The sequence below is a fragment of the Schistocerca gregaria genome, unplaced genomic scaffold (genome assembly GCF_023897955.1).
Source record: "Schistocerca gregaria isolate iqSchGreg1 unplaced genomic scaffold, iqSchGreg1.2 ptg000473l, whole genome shotgun sequence".
Lineage (NCBI taxonomy): Eukaryota > Metazoa > Arthropoda > Insecta > Orthoptera > Acrididae > Schistocerca > Schistocerca gregaria.
The window spans coordinates 221,775-243,246 of NW_026061886.1; the positions used below are offsets into that span (position 1 = coordinate 221,775).

At 49.8% G+C, this 21,472-nt stretch overlaps 7 protein-coding genes across 7 annotated transcripts; 2 read left to right on the forward strand and 5 right to left on the reverse strand.

Moving 5' to 3' along the window:
• Positions 1-264: 264 nt before the first annotated feature.
• LOC126313385 (phosducin-like protein 1) lies at positions 265-1,419 on the reverse strand. The gene is made up of 3 exons (XM_049992332.1): positions 1,214-1,419; positions 963-1,150; positions 265-895 (listed from the first exon to the last, which is right to left on the reverse strand). The coding sequence occupies exons 1-3, from the start codon at positions 1,236-1,238 to the stop codon at positions 626-628; spliced, it is 483 nt and encodes a 160-aa protein (XP_049848289.1). The 5' UTR covers positions 1,239-1,419; the 3' UTR covers positions 265-625.
• Positions 1,420-6,270: 4,851 nt separating this feature from the next.
• Positions 6,271-9,495, forward strand: LOC126313386 (cleavage stimulation factor subunit 1-like). Its single transcript, XM_049992333.1, has 8 exons — positions 6,271-6,449; positions 6,525-6,591; positions 6,684-6,737; positions 6,791-7,912; positions 7,998-8,066; positions 8,132-8,232; positions 8,308-8,373; positions 8,430-9,495. The coding sequence occupies exons 4-8, from the start codon at positions 7,872-7,874 to the stop codon at positions 9,437-9,439; spliced, it is 1,287 nt and encodes a 428-aa protein (XP_049848290.1). The 5' UTR covers positions 6,271-6,449; positions 6,525-6,591; positions 6,684-6,737; positions 6,791-7,871; the 3' UTR covers positions 9,440-9,495.
• A 274-nt stretch (positions 9,496-9,769) lies between these two features.
• LOC126313387 (ER membrane protein complex subunit 1-like) lies at positions 9,770-12,314 on the forward strand. Its single transcript, XM_049992334.1, has 2 exons — positions 9,770-9,861; positions 9,922-12,314. Exons 1-2 carry the CDS (start codon positions 9,831-9,833, stop codon positions 12,255-12,257), a joined length of 2,367 nt encoding a protein of 788 aa, XP_049848291.1. The 5' UTR covers positions 9,770-9,830; the 3' UTR covers positions 12,258-12,314.
• LOC126313390 (kanadaptin-like) lies at positions 10,635-13,798 on the reverse strand. The gene is made up of 2 exons (XM_049992336.1): positions 13,470-13,798; positions 10,635-13,361 (listed from the first exon to the last, which is right to left on the reverse strand). The coding sequence occupies exons 1-2, from the start codon at positions 13,713-13,715 to the stop codon at positions 12,309-12,311; spliced, it is 1,299 nt and encodes a 432-aa protein (XP_049848293.1). The 5' UTR covers positions 13,716-13,798; the 3' UTR covers positions 10,635-12,308.
• On the reverse strand, positions 13,714-21,279 carry LOC126313406 (uncharacterized). Its single transcript, XM_049992352.1, is given in 7 exon segments — positions 13,714-14,427; positions 14,504-14,712; positions 14,866-16,115; positions 16,385-16,488; positions 16,767-17,651; positions 17,756-17,831; positions 18,134-21,279. Coding segments are annotated over 7 exon segments (6,225 nt in total). The 5' UTR covers positions 21,209-21,279; the 3' UTR covers positions 13,714-13,801.
• On the reverse strand, positions 14,504-16,619 carry LOC126313389 (uncharacterized). The gene is made up of 3 exons (XM_049992335.1): positions 16,518-16,619; positions 16,201-16,319; positions 14,504-16,134 (listed from the first exon to the last, which is right to left on the reverse strand). The coding sequence occupies exons 1-3, from the start codon at positions 16,581-16,583 to the stop codon at positions 14,850-14,852; spliced, it is 1,470 nt and encodes a 489-aa protein (XP_049848292.1). The 5' UTR covers positions 16,584-16,619; the 3' UTR covers positions 14,504-14,849.
• LOC126313391 (dolichyl-diphosphooligosaccharide--protein glycosyltransferase 48 kDa subunit-like) lies at positions 16,517-18,182 on the reverse strand. The gene is made up of 3 exons (XM_049992337.1): positions 17,941-18,182; positions 17,756-17,866; positions 16,517-17,651 (listed from the first exon to the last, which is right to left on the reverse strand). Exons 1-3 carry the CDS (start codon positions 18,074-18,076, stop codon positions 16,705-16,707), a joined length of 1,194 nt encoding a protein of 397 aa, XP_049848294.1. The 5' UTR covers positions 18,077-18,182; the 3' UTR covers positions 16,517-16,704.
• Positions 21,280-21,472: the final 193 nt, after the last annotated feature.

The following is a 21,472-nucleotide window of genomic DNA, read 5'->3' on the forward strand; positions in this document are numbered from 1 at the left end:
AAGCTATGATAAATACTTGACAACATGAATTGCTAGCGATAAAGAGTCTTGCAAATTCTGTTCTGTTAAAAGTTGCAGACTAAAGACCATATTTGCTATAAAAAATCAATTGCACCCTTTTGATGTTCAGCGGAATTTTCATTTAACGTCTCACCCCTTTGCTATTCGAATGCTTTAAAGCTATTTAACTAGATGGGGAATACATTATACATATTGTTACTTAGGCAATAGATAAATTTGGCTTTTACGCAATTCGCGCTCTCAACCGGTCTCAATAGATAATACCAATGCGAACTATCCGTGGTGATGTATAAGCATAAATATCGCGATATACACACGATGTATGCTGGATTTTTTTTTGAGCAGTTTTTTGGCGCAGGCGGCGGTTTAGAAATGATCAAAGATCCAAAACAGAAATTAAAATTGGCTGGTAGAGTTCAGCTTGTAAATCAAATTGCCGTATTGGTGATGTTCCTGTTACAATCCCCGGAAATTGTTTACGTAACAAGTGAGGCGAAGATATTCGCGAAATTTAGTACGTCAAAGTCCGTGATTTTTGGATTTATTGCTCAGATTTATTCGCATCTGTAATTCCATTATTACTTCTTTCGTCTGCTTAGCGTGATCAATTGATGCATTGAACCTCTGACGGGCTGACGTATTTTCGATCGAGGAGAAAATTCAAGATATCGTCGAAGTCGAAATTATGTCCAATCTCGTCTATTATTCTTATATGCGACTCTAAGACATCACCGTTTTGATATACAATCAGTATTGGTAACATCTCCTTCTTAAACTGGTTGCCTGTCTCTTCTATATATCCAATTTTTATGTACGGACAGGCGATGCTTATCTGTGCCAAGACTTCGTTCAGACGTGTGCACGCCCGAATGTTCTGTGAAGAAGTTTAGAATAATTTAATATTATAAGACAGGTATCAAATGTACAGGAGAAATACGCACATGCTGGCAAATGTGAACCAAGACGATCGTTTTCTCATCTTCAGAATCCACAAATTCTACGAGATCATCCATATCAATCGAATACAGTGTTTGGAACTTTTTTCTTGACAAGTTTTGGTCGATTTTGTTTTCGTATAGGTTTCCTTCACAAAAGTCAACCACACTAATTATGCGTTTTTTTTCCTCAACTGAGAAGAGAAGCGTGACATTAGGACTGTTTAAAAGAATCTTGCATCATACACTGTACTTACTCGACTCTAATAAGTTATCAAACATGGCCTTTTTTCTTTCATCGTCCGCTAATGTTGAAGTCTTCAACACTTTATTTGAAATATACTCAGCTTCTCTGATTTTGCTGCGTTCCCATTTGTCTTTCAACCTTGCCTTCGCATCCTCATAGTCTTCGATCACACCTTTGGGGCCAGTGTTGTAAGAGCGATGGAATGGCTTGATTTTGTCCGGGGAAGAATAGGCTTGAAGTTAGAAAGCTGCCACCTTGGTGAATAGCCCACTCGGCAATTTTCTTTAAGGTGGCAATCAAAAAAAAGATATATACGTGCAAGTCTGGAAGTTGGGGAATCCATGTTAAAAAGGACTTTGTAGCGAAAAGTAATTGGATGTAATTTTGTAAAACGAAATAATATAGCTTCCCCCTTTGTGCCAATTCTTCCAGGCTCGTCAATTTCGAGCTAGTTTCTAAAGAAAATTGATTACATCGAAAGGGCGGCTCTAGATAGTGCGCTACCCCTCTACGAGTCTCTCGTACATAGTCAAAATTCGGTACGCTTTTTGTGCGAAATCCGAAAAATCGTTCTCAACGGGCATTTTGGTTCACATTCTTTCGTGTGCTGATTTGTCATTATAGAATTTATCAAAGACCACGCTAGGGTGAATGTTTTTGTAGATGCCGATAAAGTTCAAGAAGCCGTTAAGCGTGATATTCTATGATTCTTTTTTTTTTGAACTGCCATTTTATGATATTTTTCTCTTTAGTTTGAATGTGGTGCCAGTGCGCAAAGTGCGTCGTTATTCGGTAGCTACACGGTAAAAAATTCTTTGTAGCTCATCGTGTAGTAGCGTGTTTAACAACTTCTATCATTGGATGCCGATTTGCGATACATTGGCGTTGTTCAATATAGGCCATGTTTACTTGAGTCCCTATTTTACGGCAAAAATGTGTTTAGCAGTTTGTCTGGTACAATAAACAAAAAAATTTATGCTCTGAGTAACTTACATGTTATGTTCAATCAAGAGCATAGGCATATTGGCTTGAGTTTGTTCAGGCGGCAAAAGATAAAAAAAATTGTCAAAAAACTTGTCAGAACACAATCTTTGACTAACTCATATTCCGCATTTTGGTACAAAGTGTCAAAAGGATCTGCTTGCGTGGCAAGAGGGGCGTCCTTATTCTTGGGCCGTCCATGTCATCAAAGCTTGCTAAGTTATCGAATATCAACCAGATGAAAAATGCGCTTTGCAATTTGATAGCGGGAAGTCTGAGGAGCAATGGTTGTTCGATTCCGCCCGGACGCGTGCTCGACGTGAGTGCATCTAATTGTCTGAGTTCGATGAAAAGAGTTGGCTCTTCTTTTGAAAAGTCTGACGGCATTTGGTGGAATTCTGGCCGATACGAAAAACTGCTTGTCGAGGTCTGTCGAAAAAGCATTGTAAAATTGTCTATTTGCCGACGGGGTTATCATTGCTGCGTCAATTTAAAGGGTCAGGTTGGCACTTCGATAGACGAACATTTGACCGAAAAGCGACCAGCAGGTGATATCCAGCAAGCCGAGAACGTCCATTTTAGTTTCTGGAATGAGTCTCTAATTGAAAAAACCGAGGAGAAAGAAGGGCCAAGTCCGATGGAGGGGTTTAACACAAGACCCGTCACTTTGCTGAACTTCGAAAAGATGAGGAACATGTATTTGATTACAAGTGTTTTGAATTGCAGCCAGTTGAAAGCCGGACTCGAGCTTTTAGAAAGAATTTCCTCTAATTACGAAAAAACCCCAGAAAATAACCTCAGAGTGATCTACACGCACATGGTGCTCCTTCAAAGGTTTGATGCGCCGTTTTATGTGGCGAACAACGCATTCTCAAAATATCAAAAATACATCCTCGATCAAAAAAAAGTGTTTGCGTACACTGACTCTTCCGTGAGTGGTGATGATAGTCAAGAAGGGTCTGTGCTATATTGCTATTTTGATGGGACGCCCATCAATCTCCTCGTTGATCTTTTTTCGTATACGTCTTTTATTGCGTTTTGGGTAGTAGAATGGCTCTCTACTGTGATTAAGGAGGGTGTGGTGTTTGATCCTCCTATATTGGTCAAAACGTGGATCCAGTTGTTCACATCTTTTTCCGGCCATATAGTCAAGTATCCGTTTGTCTCGGACAGTTCAAGGGAGGAGGACCTGTGCAAGAAAATGTTGTTTTTGTACCTTGAGTTGGAAAGGAGGCCGTGTACGCTTATCGGAGATTACAAGTACGAGTGCGTGCAATACAGACCGAGCAGTGAAAAGGAGAATGAGATCATCAACCAGGTTTCCAATGATCTTTTCAATTATGGGATGACAATGTTGAACAATCTTGTTTTCACCATGCGTCCCAATTCATCATCGATGACGGTTAGTCAAATTGAGCCGAAGGCAACAGGCCAGAATTGCGAAATAGAGAGAGAGTCAAGCGTCGAATCTGACGATGGTGCCAATCTGATGTCAAGGTTGAGGGAGGAAAAAAGTACAGATCGCCTTTTGCACGGCTATCCATTGTTTACTTCTCCGAGCATGACCCGATCTATGTTGGCTATATTGACCTGCTGCGGTAAGGAGAAGGACCATGTCTACAAGGCGCTGGTGTCTCGCTTTGTTGAGTTTGCACACGCAGCCAATCCCGTTTATGTTCGGAGAGACATTCTTCAGACCGTGCCCTGCATTATGGCGCAGGGGTACGTGGAAGAGGGCAAGCGCATTCTGAAGGCACTCAATCAAATCCCGCCCCAAGAAAATAGCGGCGTGTGGGAGATACAGGCGTGCAGATATCTCAGTCGAAAGACCTGCCCGAAGTTAATTTTCGTGTATGTGAGTCATTTATTAGAAGTGAACGAGCATGTGTCGATTCCGAGTTTATTAGATATCTTGATCCAAGTGAGCGAAAGCAATCATGACTGGAACATAATTGTTGAATGGTGGGAAAAGAACCTCAAGTCGTGGAAGCATTCAAACAGTCGAGATCTTGCGACCAGAAGACATCCTGATTTCTACACGTTTTGGAGGTTTCTAGAACATATTCAGATGCTGCCGACGAGCCGTAGCCACCAACTGATCATCCAGACCATGGAATTATTGAGGTTTCGCGCTGCGCAGACGGGTCGGGTGTCTATTCCTAAGAAGGGAAACAAGGGAAGCCAATTTGAGAAAGCATTTGAAGTTTTAGAACGATCCTCTTCGTGCGATTATCTCTCTTTCCGTACCTACTGTTATCTTCTGGCGTTGTCTGTCCGACTCGATTGCTTTGAGCCCACCATCGAAGCGTTCAAACAAGGCATCGGAAACCATTGGGATGCCACCGATTTATCTGCTCTCACCAACTATCTGGTCACTCAAGTCAGCAAAATGCCTAATACGTCATACACACAGCGCTCATACAAACAGTTCATAGAGTGGATTTTATCCCTCCAATCACCACGGAGCGACCATAACAAAAAGAGAGTTCAGATTTCGTACGTCAACTTTTACTTTATGTTGAACATGGCGAGTTACGGTGGCGACCCTCGGCTGTGCGCCGATATTTTGCTGGCGATCGATGAAGAGTACCAACACAGGTGCCATCAACGATTGCCGTTTAGCTCGTTGTGGTGCCTGCCTTTTATCCGGGTCTATGTTTTGAGTGGGAGGCTAGAAGACGCGTACTCTCTGCTCAAATTCATGAAGTACTACACACCCTTAGGTGACCGCTTGGCCGCATGGGCCTGTGCGTTCAAAACCGCTATTTCTCAAAAAGATTATTTGAGTTCCCTCAAAATTCTCGTCGACGTCTCGCAGCGTCGAATCGACCGGGCTGTCAAGCCGTGGTGCGAGGCGTATTCTTCGCTAATCACGTTGCTGCTCGACATCGGGGAAATAGACTTGGCGCTCAAAGTCTATTTGCTGATGAAAAAAGCTGGATTCGAGCTGAGTGATGTTGCGCTCGCCAAATCGCTTATGCAAAACGGGTGTGAAAGGTATTTGACTTCAAAAGAGTCCAATCCTCCCTCTCCTCTGGTAAGAAATCTAGCTGCCAAACTTAGAGATCTCATACCTAGACTGGATGCGGTGCCCGCGGCCGCCGAGAAGGAGCCCAACATTGTCAACAAGGTAAAGGGGAAGCTGGCTAAGCAAAACGCTCATTTGCGATTTTTGTATTCTTTAGAAGATCGTAAACCTAGGCAATAAAGGAGTCGTGTTTGACATGTCTCGATCGCGGTGATTCTGCTATTCGACAATAAAAAGGCGAAGTGTACAAATAATTGAAAATTTATTCGTGTATCTATCACACCAGTCTACTTTTTTCTGTTCTTTTTGGAAAGCACCTGTCATGCAAATAAAGATAAGGTCCCTATCTGGTAGGTAGCAGGCGTCTGCGACATTGCGGCGTGGATCCTTCTTTCGCGTCACGTGCGCGCACTTGTGCGTGGGGTCGGCGCCGAGAGTACGTGTTGTCGCAAAACTCGCTCGCGTTACTGATCTCTCTATTTCGAAACCGCAGGAAAGCAACTCGACATAGACATCGAATCCAATGATACCATAGGCCGTATCAAAGAGAGAATTGAGGAACGTGAAGGCATTCCTGTACGTAAAAAAGGAGTGTGTATATGAGAATGTTATATGTATATGGTGGTAGTTTCTTTTGTTTTTGTGCATCTCTCTTGATCCATCATATCCGTTTGGCTATGTACTAACATGGGTCTCTTTTTCTTTTCGAACTGTTTTGCCTTGTGCAAAACTGCAGCCCGCGCAGCAGCGCCTAATTTTCGGAGGGCGAGCCTTGGCCGACGACAAAACGGTTGATGAGTACTCTATTGAAGCCGGAAGCGTCTTTCATCTTATCCTCGCTCTTCGAGGGGGTTTCTAGGACACTGCTCATCGAACTGTATAATTTTTTGTATAATATATCATTTCTCTCTTGAATGCTCAGCCGATTTATGTGTACCACTATAGCGCGCGCATTCGCGAGGCGATTTTGAGACAGGCAAAAAAACGTTTTTTTGACGCAGCCCACACCGCGTTTTCTGTGTTGCATTTATTGTTCGCTGCCTGATTTCAAAAACGACATTTCTTTTCTCCCTTGATTGCGGAAACTATTTTCAGGTGCTTTCGACAGTCGCGACGTCTCCGCTATGTTGTGCTGTATGCGAGCAATAAGAAGTTGGGTGCCCAGGGGCCGAGCTCAACGAAATGAAGAATCGAGGCTGCTCGGAGATGATGAGAACTTGGGACAAGACCAGGCAAAGTACTCCTCTTTTCAGAAGGACCTATAGGGATATGTTTTTTCCGTTATTAATGACTATTTGTATCTGCGCTGAAGCGCGGGCAATGGTTATATCAAGAAGGTCGTCTATGGCGCGTTAGATGGGGTTTTGACAAGTTTTGCTGTACGCGCGAATAGAATGGATATTTTGTGTATGGAGTGACGCCGATTTAGCCGCATAGGCTTCTCGCTGATTTTCGTTTTTTGGTCGAAAAGGTGGTGGCGGGGGTCGCTGGAATGAAATTGGCGCCTTCCGTCATTGTCCTGCTGGTACGTTTTTTTGGGACTCCGTCTTTTTTTTAGCTAACTTTCGCGAGTTGCAGGGACTCTCGAAGCTCTTTGGAGACGGATTTAGCATGGGTGCGGGGGACTATGTGAGCTCTAAAACTGAATACAACTATGCGGTTCAAGAGCGAAAGAGGGAGTTATGGGAGTGCTACAACTATTTAGAAGGAGAAAAAAGCGAGATGATTGAAATTTATCAAAACCGAGGGATGAGTCTGGCGGAGGCGTCTGAACTCGTTGATCTATTTTGTCAAGATATGAATCGGTTTGTGGACATTATGATGTACGAGGAATTGGGGATTCTTAACCCCGATGACAACGAGTCCGTCTTCAAGCCGACGTTGGTCATGTTTTTGGCGTTTGTCATTTTTGGTGCATTGCCGTTAATTCCGTTTGCAGTCGTTTTTATGGTAATGGGCGATGTGGGGATTGGTTATTACAGTGCAGCGTTTTGGTCTTGCAGTGCGCTGTCGTTTTTGACGATGTTCGCTCTTGGCGCCTGGACGTCCGTGTATTCGTCTGGGAAATGGTATGTGGCAGGAGCGGCCATGGTGTGTGTGAGCGTGGTTGCGGCTGCGGCCGCGTATGGAATTGGAATGTTTGGAGATTATCTCGTGGGCGAGTTGGATCATCGTCCTAACGGTCTGGAGTTTGTGTGGGACAGCCTGTCGCAGAGCTGACGAGTTCGGGGGTTTTTGCGTGGATTGGCTGATGAGTCCGGGAGGGTGTACTTTGCCATAGTATAGAAAAATTTGGTGACGGGGTGGGGCGTGCATGGGCAGAGTTGTGTGTATTTTTTTTTCGCCAGGCGTTTTGAAGTGTGGCGGGGAGAAGGGGCGCGCTTAGATCTGCAAGGAGTCGGCGAGGCATAGGCGCAGATGGTGTTTAGGGGGTGTACAAAGGTGTCCTGTCCGTGCCGTATCGTTGGTGCGGAGGGTGCGTTGGGTTTTCGAGCTTCGCGGCTCACGCGTAGGGAAGGGCGTTTTACATTATGTGTGTGTTGTGACGATTAGCGCATTTATGTGTCATGGAAGCAGCGTGTGTGTATATGACAGTAATTAAAAAAAAATATTTTATGGTTCAGATCGCAACGAATGTTATATTACTGAGTGTTGGAATATGGCAGAGGACAGGCAGTATCTATACCAGTTGATTATGAGGTTTGTTAAGAAAGGATTGAAGTGGCCGTTTTTATCAGACATTCCGAACGCATGCGTTCTGATTTTCTTTTGTTTCGACACCAAGCCAGCTGGAGAATGACGGCTACATTGGGGCAGCAAGTGTTTTAGAAGAGGCGACGCTGACGCCGAAGGAGCACGTTTTTATTCGCCGTATAAAGGGGTAGGAGAAGGTGCTAACGGCGTATTGTTTGAAACTAGTCCGAATATACCGCCATCACATTTGGAGACGCTGGTACAGATAGGGATGGCATCCGAGAGGGAGACAGGTGGTGGTGCAGAGGCGCTGGGTTACCATAGAGGTGCGGCAAGGCAAGAAGATTTTTGTGCGGGGAGGGAGAATGCTGACGGCCTTCGCATGGTGAGGTGAATTACAGAGGATTGGTATGATGGGATGACGAAGGAGGTGCAGGGAATTGACTTTGATCAAGAGAAGAAGGAGGGTAGGTAGATTTATTTTGAGTTTATATATGTAATGCGGAGATTAATTTTTTTTAAGGTAAAAAGGCGACGATTCGGACAAACTACCATACAAGGTTCATTGCTACACACAAATTTGCATGTCGGTGCGCGGCGTTTTCTCCTGATGGTCGGTATTCGGCCACAGGATCGCAGGATACATCGATTAAGTTACTGGACGTGTCCAAGATCAAAGACGCACAGGTGAATCGTCTCGAAGAAGAGGATGGGAACACAAATGTGCGAGCAGTGATACGCACATTTTACGGACACACGCAATCTGTGAACGACTTGGATTTTCATCCCAGTCGTCCTTTGTTGGCGTCTGCATCTCGAGATTGCACCATCAAGTTTTTCGATTTACAGAGTTCCAACAAGCGGGCCAAGAGAGACTTGAAGGACAGCCACAATGTCCGCTCGGTGAAGTTTCACCCCAGCGGAGAATACCTTTTAGCAGGAACTGAGCACACGTTTTTGCATTTGTATTGTTGTCAGACGCAGCAATGCTACGTGGCGAGACAGCAGAGTGGCCACCATCAGAAGGCGATCAATCAGGTGAACATCAACGCAGACGGACAGATTTTTGCCAGTTGTAGCAAGGACGGGACGGTCAAGTTGTGGGATGGACGCAACTTGACGTGTACGAGCACGTTGGAAAAGGCGCACGAAGGTCGAGAAGTATATTCTATTCAGTTTTCGAAGAACGACAAGTATTTGTTAACAGGCGGTCAGGACTGTGTAGCGCGTTTATGGGATCTTCGTGTCGGGAGACAGCTGACGTGTTACAGTCATTCAATGATGGGGGGGATGAGTGTATCGAAGATTCGGTCGCAGGTGACGTTTTCCTATGACGAAACGCAAGTTATTGTACCAGACGAAAATATCATTGGAGCGCTTGTATTTGACACGATAACCCACGAGGTGACCCAGAAGTTGTTTGGACACAGTCAGGCGCTTCGAGCGATCGTGACTGCGCCGTCTGATCCGCACATCATTACATGCAGTGAGGATTCCAGGGCGAGGTTTTGGGTTGACGAGAATCAGAGATAAAAAACATGTACTAGTGGCAGGAAGGATGTGTGTAGCGAGCGTATTTATGGTTAAAGGAGATTGACGTTTTTTTTTTCATTTTGTGGTGCGAGTGGGATGGCGGCAGGTCATATCTGGACGAGCGGAGGTCTGAGAGTGTTGGTAGCGTGTTGCTGCATTGTTTTGTTTTCCTGCAACGCGGCGATGGCGAGAGGGGGGGATGCTTGGTATGTGGGGTGTGTGTATGTACGCGTGTTTTTTTTTGGGCGAGAGAGAGGAGCTGACGGGGGCGTCGCTGTGCGGGGCGTGAGTCAGGTGCGAGCAAGGAGTTGGGAGAGTAAGGCATGCGGCGGCTGGGGGTGAGGGCGTGGTTTATGTGGCATCCGAGCAGGGCGTGGTGGCTGCGATTGACATGTCGTCTCCAAATAGGAAGGGAAGGATTGGTACGAGACAGGAGTAGGTAGACAACTGAGCGTTGCGGAGTGATTGACCGGTTTTAAAAGTATGGAGGGTGGTCTTGCCCGAGAGAGAGAGGGCGACAGACTTGATCAGGGTGGAGGATGGGGTTATTTGCGTGACGTTGCACGGCATGTATGCGTTTGGTTTAGATGGAGAGTTGAAGCACCAGGAGGTGGAACACGACGCGGAATTCAGCTTTGTGGGGGTGCGAAGCGGTCGTCTTGAGTGGATGGCCCAGGACTACGGAAAGAGAATGAAGATCAGGGAGGCGAGTCGGTGGGACCGGCCATGGGACGTGGAGAAAGAAGGGAAGGCGGAGATGGTACATTTATCGGGCGACGCGCTGTTATGGAAGGTGAGTGGAGGGGAGAGGATATGCGTATCAAGGAAGGGGGGTGCGAGTGAATGTCGAGACATGAAAAATCCGTGGCTGGAGGTGAATAGACAGATAATGGAGTTGGAAGGAGGGAGGTTGCGCAGTATAAATTGGGGGGACAGTCGCGGAGAAGATTACGAGGTTGAGCAAGTTGGAGGAAGTGTCAAATTGCACAAATTAGGCGACAGGCTATTTTGTCTGAACGGTCAGGTCGTTTTGATGGGTGACGGAGAGTTGAGATACGTTGGAGTGAAGGGTGGCGAGAGTTTATTTCGATTAGCGATTGGAGAGGGTGGGTGGGTTGTCAGAATGGACAGGGATGAGCTGGAAGTTGAATGGGTAGAGAATGGAAAATTAGAGAAAAAAATTTTGAAATGGAAATTGGTATCTGAAAATAAGATAGATTTTATCTACGTGGAGTTGATTCGATGCGCAGACGGTGAAGCGCGTATTAGAGCATTAGTACAACATGAAGATTGGACTTTAGAGAGCGTAGATGCGAACGGGGAGGTAACGTGGTGGAGCGATGAGTCGCTATCAGGGATAGCGAGTACCTTGTTTTTGGATACGCCAACAGAATTCGGTATAAAGAGAGGCGCTGAAGAGGTCGAAAAGGCGGCATGGTGGCAAATAGCAAAGAAAATTAAAACTTTATGGCTCGAGAGTCGAACAGAAGAGGAGGATCGGTTTGGAATTCGGAAATTGTTGGTGATAGCTACTGACTTTGGAAAGGTATTAGGTATAGATACCAAAACGCGGGAGACAATGTGGTCTTGGATGCTCGAGCCCAGAATGAAAGTCAGGCATATGCAGGTGACGACTGAGGATTCGCTCGGTGATCACGAGCTGTTACTGATAGGTCACACCACAGAAGAGCAGAGGAGATGGTATCAATGCAGAATAAGGTGCCGTGGTGCACTGCCGCCCACATGCACAAAGGTGCCGTACGAGGTTAAATTGGTGCTGTCCTTGCCAGATTTGAAGGGGTTTGGAGGGCGCGTCCGACTTGCAGGATTATACGATGGAAGGGCGTTGCGGTTAAGCTATCCGGCTCTTGATGAGGAGTACGAACTGAGAGACGACTATTTTTTTTACACAGTTGAGAAGCGCATTGGTCGAATTCGCGGATATCGTATATCCAAGCAACTGAGACACCAGATGAACCCGAAGGGCATTTGGGCGATTCAATTGAATCGTTCTGTAGAGGCATTGGCAAAGGCGGAAATTGACACGCTATCTCCGGGAATAGCGATGCGCAATAAGAGCGTCTTATTCAAATACCTGAATCCGAACATTGTTGCGGTCGGAACAAGAGTTCAACGTATGAAAGACACATTTTGGAGTGTCCAGTTGATTGATGTAATAGACGGTAAGACAGTCCACGAATTTCTACACAAGGACAACGGCCCGAACGAACGTCCGTCCGCTGTACCTCGTATGTGGATAGTGTTCAGGAACCAATGGCTGTGTTATGCTTATTGGTCCCATAAGTCGTCCAGATTTGAGTTGGTAATCACCAAACTTTTCAACTCTTCTTCATTTCACTTCCAACAACAAACCTGGATTCTCCCATCCGGAATTCGATCCCTTTCCATAACCCGCACTCTCCGCGGCATTTCAAATCTGGACCTGCTCATTGGATTCTTGAACGGGCAAATCCAAGCGTTCCATTTGAAATCAGACGACCTCTCGACGGAGGAGTCGACACGCGAAATAAGGAAGCTCGAACTACTTCCGACCAACATAATTAATCCCGGCTGCTCTGATTCTAGGCTCCTCTCCACTAGCGCTCACTTCACCAACCTGGAATCCACAACATTGATCTTCACTCACGGATTAGACTTATTTTTGAATATTTACTCCCCTCAAAACGTCTGCTACGACCGCCTGTCTCATGATTACCTAGAGATTGTCCTTATTTCCATACTGGTCACTCTCTCGACCGTTATAATCGTCGTCAAACGAGGAGTCAAACGCAAATGCTTGGCCGACACATGGAACTGAACTTCGCCTTTTGTCTCAATAAAACAAAAAAAACTCGCTTCGAAATTTTTCTTAATAACCATATTTGTCGTTCAAACTTGTTCTTCCGTCACCCGTCTGTCCAGCAGGTGCGCGCCATTCTTCATAGTCTTCCTCGTTTGACTCTCCGGGCGTGTTTGTATTGCTTGACTCTCCGGGCACATTTGTATTCCTTGACTCTCCAGATGCGTTTGTGTTCCTTGATTCTCCTGCCTTACTAACCTCCTTATTCTGACCGACAACTGCAGCCGACTCTTTAGATTCTACTCTCCTCGTCGGAGGAAGCATCACAGAACCCACCTTCTCCATCGATCCAGTCTCCTTGATCTTCGCCATCAACTTGGCGCGAAACATGTTTGTCGACTTTTCCAGCGCTTTCGGACATGTCGAAACCACGCCTTCAACGGCAGGTTTGAGCCTCTCGATCACTCCCTCTATCACCTCCTTGTACTTCTCAAATTCTTCCCGCAACCTCATCTTCTTCGTCAAATACCTCTCCTCGTCTAGCGTCTCAGACATCTGTAACATGTATGCGTCCAAAGAATCCGCCTCGTCCACTTTTGACCTCCGCTCTCGATCCTCATGAATCCTCTCATTCAAACGAGATATCTGGACGTTCAACATGGCTGCGTACTGATCCAGCAACCGCCTTTTCATGACCGCCGTCTCAAATGTCTCCGGCAAGTCAGACTCCGCCAGCTCCTCTGAAACCTTGCGCTTCTTAGACCCATCAAGTGTCCTGTCATAATAATCATCATCACCTATGTTCTCTATCGCATCGCGCCCGAGATAGTCCGCAACCATATCCAAGTCCAACGCATCCCTCTTGTTCACCTCATCTTCATCGTCCAAGTCATCCAAGTCCTCCTTGCTGTCCACATCCTCGTCGTCGCTCTGCACCTCCTCCCTCAAAATGTACGTGCCAGAACATCCAAACCTCACCCGATCGCCCACCTTCAGCTCGCCATAGCTGCCAGTGCTCAGCGATTTGTTCCCCACATAGCTCCCGTTCGCACTCCCCATGTCGCACAAATAGGCGGCGCCCTTCCGGTCGTAGACCAGCGCCGCGTGATGTCGAGAAATACTCTTTTCACAAAAAAAAAACCCGGTCAAACACGTAAATTTGTGTCGCTCAAATCAACCATACAAAACAGTACAAAACCGTACACGTTACACACGCCCTGGTGTACATACAATGTGGTCCAGCACCACGTCGCAGCTGGGCGCCCGTCCAAACAAATAAAACGACTTCGCGTCCAGCCGGAGCCTGCCGACAACTACGCCATGCTCTTCTATCTCAAAATAGTACTTTCGAGACAGAGGCTCTCCAGATTTATGGGCCCACTCAGGAACTTCAAAGGAGAAGTGCTCTTGCTGGCGAGAAGACGCCCTCGATTCAACAGACTCGCCGCGGGCCTCTGCCAACGCCTTCGAAGTCATCCACAACGCAAAGAGGCTCTTGCACGCGTCAAAAGGTGTAAACGTACGAACACCTCAAAAAACAATGACGCTTTCAAAAAAAAATGTCAGACTTTGGCGACCTCCACCAAAACTTGCCTGCCTAGCATCTCGGTCCTGTCCAACTTCAGAGCCGATAAAACCGACTCCTCCGTGCGAAATTCCACAAACGCATACCCACGACGCTTGCCGCTATCTGGAAAAACAGGAAGTCGAACTTTGACCAGCTCTCCGCACGGTTCAAATAGCCTTCTGACATCCTCCTCGGTTGCGTCGAACGACAAGTTTCGAACGTAGACGCTCCTAGAGCTCGGACGGCCCGGCGCCTTGGCGCGAGCGAGGCGAACGCAAATATTTCTGCCATGGCACGATCTCCCGTTGCATTTTCTGACAGCTTTCTCGGCCATTTTGTGTGTCTCGAAGTCCACAAACGCCACGACGCTGCGTTCGCGATCTCGCGCCAGCATTCGACACGCCGACGTCTTCCCCACGGCCTTCTCGAAGTAGTTGCGGATGTCCATCTGAGACAACGTGCAAGGCAGGTTTCCCACAAACACGGACCGGACCTCGTTGCGAGCGTCGCTCTCGAGAGGCTCTGAGGGGGATGCGCCGCGCCGACTCTTCGCTTGAATGAACTCCAGCACCTCGTTTCTTAGAGTCGGGTCCAAGTGATTGTCCTCTCCGAATTCCAAAACTGCAACAAATAACTTTTTTGTCAGCGTGACAAATTGGACTTTTCGCAACCGGAGTCTAACACCGAGAGGGTGTACCTTCTGCTTCGGAGTCGTCCGAGGAGTCGTCCGAGGGATCGGCGATGGGCGTCCGGTCCGCCTCGACGCTCGGAGGCGCCTTGGCCGCTCGGGCCGGCGCCCTCTTGGACCGCTTGCTGCGGGTCTCCCGGTCTCGCGCGCCCTCGAGCTCGCCGCCGGCGCGACGCCCTCGTTTCAGAGACTTGAAGAAATCCACAAACACGTCGTGACTCATTCAAGCAAGCGAGGATTTGACGCGAATGGATTCGTACCGCCTCGAAAAAAAAAAATAAAATAAAATAAAATGCGCCGAGGTAAATCCCCATACGCGAAGGATAGAGTCGAATCGCCCCCACCAGGCTGCCACTCAGAGGGAGTCTGACACCCATTCAGACACGGCCAGGGCAGCCTTTTTGCCGCTCTCTATGATAGACAGAAAGTCAGACTTGGCGGACTTGGTGACCCGTGAAATCATGTCGGCGGTGCTGTATTCCTTTTGCGGCCCCGGTCGCCTGTGAAAGTCGTCGGAGCTGATAGAGTCCGCGTTCTTGTAACGTCGTTCAAATGAGGCCTTGTCGACGTTCGGAGAGTCGGAGCCGCTCTTTGGCTCCAGCTGAGAGCTGGAAATAGAGCTCGCGCCGGAGAATTTGTCCTGAATAAGGTTGGGCGCGACGGAGACGCTGGAGCCGCGAGACGAGGAGGGGTGATTGTCCCAGTCGTCAGAATAGACGCGAGTACTCGACGATCTGGTTTGGCCCGACGACTCCGCAGCTTTGGGCGCGCTCGGTCGACGCGGCAAGGACTCGGCGTTTGTCGGCTGCGGCACATTTCTTTTAAGAGCCGCGTCGAAAGGGCTTTCTGTCGTCCTGTACGACGCGTTATTCTCTTCGTACAAATCGCCAGTCAGGGCGTCGAATAGGCCCACCTCTCCAAGCCCCAGCGCATCTTGATACAAATCGTCGTCGTCTATCATGTCGTAGAGGCTCCCGGTCACGCTGGGCGAGCTCGTCTTCTCGAACCACCTCGCATACTCGGCTTGTTTCTCTACGGACATCGGCAAGCTCTCGGACGTCGCGGTATCGGAGGCGTCAAACAACTGGTGTCTCTTGGCGTGAGCGGACCTCTGCGCCGACCGATTAGACGACGACGCCTTCGGTTGCTCGACGACTCCCCTACTTTCCGGATGGTGCGCCTCACTCGAGGGCACCTTGAGTCTCGGAGACCCGCCAACGCCCGTCAAGCTGTCCGGGCGACGCGGACGCTCGGCCCTCGAGGGCACCTCGAGTCTCGGAGACTTGTCGGCCCCCGTCGGCGAGTCCTCGTCAAAAAAATCAGTCTCCGCAACCTGAACGACCTTGTGAACAAACTCCTTCGTTCTATAGCTGTTCAATCTGTCCTCACCGTTTTTCTCGAACTCCTTTTTGTCCGCTCTCATGGCCGCTCTCACCGCCTCCTCCGTCGACCAGTCCTGTCTCTCGACTCGCTTCGTCAACAACTCCCTGTACTCCTCCGCCGCCCTCGTCATGTACTTCTCCTCCCCGTAACTCTGATCCTCCACGCCGTGAGCCCTAAAGTACCCCCTCGCGCTCGCGTTTCCTCCAACGATCATCCTCTTGATCAGGTCACCTGTCCACTGGTCGAACACGCAAGAACTTCACTGCCCGTCAGCGCCTCTCTCTAGAACTCTCCCCTCCCTCCCCGAGCCCCCTCGTCCATACCGTATGAAGCTGACGTGCACGCCCATCGAGCGGTGCGTCGAGCTGCAGCCCAAGCACACAAACACCCCATACGTAGGAGACGCCCACGTCGGATAGGACGCCCCGCAGTCAAAGCACGTCTGACTTCCGCAATTGCCGCAAAAACGTCAATGTCACCGAGAAAAAAAAAAAGAAAAAAACAGACCCTCACGCCGCGCAAGGCCCTGCAGACGCCGCGCACGACGACCGAGCCGCTCTCTCTAGCGGCGTCCAACGGCGCCGCGCGCAGCAACCAAGAACGCATCCTCGCTGAAAAAAAAAAAAATGAGAAAACGTACTTGATTCTCTGCTCTCGACCTCAGACTCTTGAGAAGGGAAGCGCACTCCTCTTTAGTGAACTCCATGTCGACTCTCAACCAAACGAGCGTCTAGACAACAATAATTATTATTATTATTTTTTTTTTGTTTGACAGGAAAGCAAATGTGTCAGAGTCGCCCCGGCCGCTACCTCGAGCCACGCGCGTGCTATTTCTGGTACAGAATGATGACGCTCATCGAGACGATCCCTATCAGCATGGACAGCGCACCCGCGTAGTACGGATACGCAATCTCCTTGATCTGTCCTCTCTCCTCGGAACTTAGCGGCCTGACGGGCAAAAGCTCTTGAGCGAACACGCTGGTGTACCCACGACATCGGTACTGCACTCTGAACTTGTAGTATCCAAAGGTGTCCGGGAGCTTGAACCTCACCGAGTGCATTCCGTCCGCGCCCGCCTCCATGTTCAGGCGAATCACCGGATCTACCTTGATGACCTCCAGTTGGAGTTGGTCGACGTTGAACGGGACCAGCTTGTCGTCCTTGTATTCTCGAAGGTAGATCCTGAACTCGACTTCCTCGTTCACGGAGTACATCGAGCGCGGCAATTTTTCCGCCACGGCGTAGTGAATGAGACTCGAGACGTACAGGCGAGACCGGCCCTTGAATGTCCACTTGGCGACCTCCCGGGCGAAGTCGGCGTTGCCAAGGCCATTCGAGCGGTCGGAGTACTCGTCGCAGAACACGTCCAGCGATCCCACGATCGCCACGCGCGCGTCGTTGGTGCCCTGAATGCAAACGCCCAACGTCTCGCGGGGAGACGGAAAAGACGTCGGCGAAGAATAGAGCATAGGGAATTGGAACAACTTCGATACGAGACTCTCGTTCGGAGACAGAGAAGTGCCCTTGAAGGCCACTTTGGAGATGGGGTTCTCGCCGAACACGGACTTCAAGTCCGACGGCACCTCGGCGAACACCACCTGGTCCACTCTGAGGTCCCAGTCCAGGTGGAAGTCCACCACCTTGTCCCGAACCGCGACTCGGAACCGCTTCGCCAAACTTCGCGCGAAGCGTCCGGGAGAGTCAGACATGGCTATGAGCACGCCCTTCCCGCTGTTGGCGAAGTCGGCGACCGCCTCGACAGAGAGAGAGGACTCTAAAAAAAAAAAAAAAAAAAAAAATCAGCTGCCTCCTCTCTGCGATTGTCGGAAAAGCAGCGCGATCGCCGCCGGGACGAGGGCGCAGAATCAGCGCACATACCCTCCGCGTTGGGCGCGAATATGATCAGCTGGTCGTAAATGTATTTTTCGTAATACCTCAGCTTTATGTCGTCGGCCTGGACGTCCGAGAAGCTCAACACGTATCCAATCTCTGCTCGGTTGCACGGAGGTAGTCAGAGACGGGGGCACCGGGGGGGTCGGCGAGGAAGGCTCTGGGCGGCGTACCTCTCAGCTGCGCGAAAAACTCCGAGTGAGAGTCAATGACATCATCTTCGTAGACAACTAGGACCCTCTCGTCAATAACTGACGAGCACGCGCGAATCAAGACGCTCAGAAACAGCGCCAAGCAGAGAAATTTCATGGAGATATTGCGGTCTGGACGCGGAAAATCGATAGCTTTTTCTCTCTACGAGCTGACAGACAAACGGCGCACCCTCGAGGTCGTCGACAACCGCATAGAAGTGACTAAAAAGACAAACTGTTTTTTTTTTTTTTTTTTTTTTTTTTGCTCTGCTCGGCTTCACTCTTTGGCGACGGGTTTGGCGTGTTGCTCTTTTTTCCACTGCTCTATGCGTTTCTTCAGCTCGGTGTTCGGCACGAGCATGTGGGGCTCTATCTTCTGTCTGGTGAAGGGGTCGGTGGCCTCGTGCCCGGATAGGTGCCGCTTGATGGTGGTCTCGTCGACGACTTGTCCGGAGGGGAGGGTGACGGGGTCCGACATGAGGGTGGAGAGCAGGGCGTCCAGGAACTCCTCCGGGACTTCCTGCATGGAGATTTCTTCTTGCTTGAACACTTCGTATCGTTCCCTGAGCTGCTCCACGAACTGCGTGAGCTGCTGGAGGACGGGGAGCGGGACGATGTGGTAGTTTTTGCACAGTTCGATGGCGCTTTCGAAGGTGGAGACTCGGAACGACCTGCCCTCCTTGACGACTGAGTCGAGGAACTGAGTCGGGCCGAAGCGCTCCGAGCGAATTTGGGAGCACTTGAGGTAGATGTTGATCAGGCAGGCGAGCAGGAGCCTGGGCTTGAAGTTGGGCTGGCTGGTTGAGGATTGGCCGCGAACGGAGAGTTCCTTTCGTTTGGAGCTCGCGAGGTGGTCTAGCACATAGTTGAGCATAGTGGCTAGAGCGTCAAGGACCTCCGGGCGGAACAGCGATTCGGTGTACACGTCGGCGATCGATTCGAGAAGCAAGATGGATTCCTGTCCGAACCACGCGAACGACTGCGTTTGCGACTGGAGCGTGCTCAGCTCCTGCTCCGTCTCCTGCGCGGCCTCCTGGGTCGTGGACGCGCGGCGAGCGGAGGCGCGGATTTGCTTGATCTTCCTGAGCTTGATGATGAGCTCGTCCAGGAGGAACAGCGTGTCATTCAGCAGAAGCGTCAAGAAGACGCTCAGCTGGTCGTTCTCGAACTCCGACAGACACAAACAGTCCTTCGACAGAGTCAGCAGGTGGCGAAGGAGAATGGAAATGTGGTTTCTGATCAGAAACTTCTCGTAGAATTGATTTTGAGACCCAGTCCGCTCGACATCGACGAACAGCTGAACCAGGTGCTTCCCCAAGGCGAAAAACGACTCGTCGTGGTACCTTATGACATCCTCGTAGTCGAACAGGGCCCTACTGTCCTCCTCGTCCGCGTGGAGCAGGTGCGGACAGGAACTGTGCACGAACAGCTCAACGATCTTCCCTCGCAGGTAGTGATTCCTCACGGCACTGTCTCCCAAAATGCGCGTCAGCAGCCGGAAAATCGCGCCGGAAAACGTGATGTCCGTCAACCCCCGCGCGAGGGGGTTCGGCTTCCGGACGGCCTTGACCAGGAACAGGCAAAAGTTCACCATGTCCTCGGCGATGAACTCGGGAATCTCGTAAACTTGCGTCGTCTCGCGGCGATCCGCGGAGCCGAGATGCATCAGCATCCAGTTGGAAGTCATCTCGTAGAAGTGCAGGGAACTGCAGACAAACTCCTGGTCCAAGAGGTATGCCTGCATGTTGAAGAGGAGACCAATCGTGGTGGAAATCGTCACCTCGAGATTCGCGCCGCTGGCCTGTTCCCTGGCCTGGTACTGGTCGATCGACTTGAAGAGGGCCCAGTAATGGTCGATGATCGGAATCAGACTCGCGTGGACCGCGCAGTGAGCCGTGAAAAAGAGAGTCGACACGAGGTTGAATTGTGTCGGTTCGGCAGCCGCGTCCGAACACCTCTCCTCGTCCACTGAGCGGGGCTGGAACAGGCGGGGCTCGCTCATCTCCTTCCAATTGGCCTTGAGATACCTCAGGTCGATGAGGTGGAGCTTTTTGGAAATAGGGGCGGACAGGCGAATGATCTGGTCTGCCACGTTGTAAAAAAATCCATCCAGCTGGTACAAGTTCGGCATGCTGATCCACCTAAGAAGGTGCATAGTCGTGTTCCTCTTAGAGGAGCCCTCCACAATGATCACCTTGATCCAATCAAACAGAGCCCCCCTGAACTCCTTGTCCTGAACCATCCACGTCCACACCTTGGAATTGACCTCGCGAATCACCGACTGACACTTCCTGACGACGTCTTCTTCAGCGCTGAGCGTCCTGATGAAGTCGAAGGCGATCTTCCTCGAAGGGGGCGTGAAGTGCTCCCTAGCCACGGCGAGGTTCAGCATGCCGCCTATAGAGGCCATCGACCCTAAAATGCTCGCGCTGAGAGAGCGAGCGTCCCTGGCCAACCAAAGGCGGTGGTTGACCAAGATCTGTCTCAGAGACCTGGTCTTGAACATAATCGACATCGCGTGAAACGTCGGCAAGAAGTCGTCGAACACGCAGTACGAGGGGAGCTTTTGCACCAACGCGGCGATCGGCGGCTCGAGCACGGGCGCCATTTCCTCGTAGCCTATTTGGTGACACATGCCGTCCAAAAAAGTCTCGATGCAAGACGAGGTGACCGAATCCTGTCGAGTCGGCCCCGAGGTGATCATCCCACCTCGGCACGCGTTAACCATCTCGAACGTCAGCAAAGACGAGTCCCCTTGCTCCTGAGACAACAGCAAGAAGCCGTGCGTAAGAATCGACCGCCTCAAATACTGATACACCTCCAAATCTTGTGTGTGGTGAGCGCCACATCTCGCCCAGCACTGAAGCAAGTAACTTAGAGCCTCCCTTGGACACATCGCCGAACACCGGTCTATCAGGATCGCATCGATGTTCTGCACATCAAACACAAGCGCCTTGCCCTCAGATTGGAGTTCCATAGCCAACGCCTTCATATACACGAGTTTGTGTACGTTTTTGCTCGGCCTGTCACTCAACGTCACCAACAACGTCAGCGAGATAGCGTTCGAAATCAGCTGTCTGTCCTGGCTCACTCCGACTCTCTCGCCGCCATCTCGGCCGCTCCGAGCACTTGGCGAGTCAGCAGAGCCAGTGATGCCAGTGCAACAAGCCTTCTCGCTCTCCAACTCGATGTCTCTCGAAACTGAGCCTTCCAGCACGTCCCTCTCACAGGACGGCGCATCGGGATTCATCTGACCAGTTTGCACGGTGACGCAGAACGCATCGGCCGCATAGACAGGACTGGCGTAAAAAACACCATTCACCTGCACATGTACAATTTTTGTGCGCGTCTGTGTGTGCGGCCCTCGTGTGTATCATCTTTTCGCGAGAAAAAATAAACCGGAACCTTGTGCGACGTGCCCCCCCGCCCATGGACTTCTGTGGGAGGCGCGCGTACACACGCATCTATACACGCAAATACACGCCTTTTGTGGAGTGCGCGTACACATTGTACG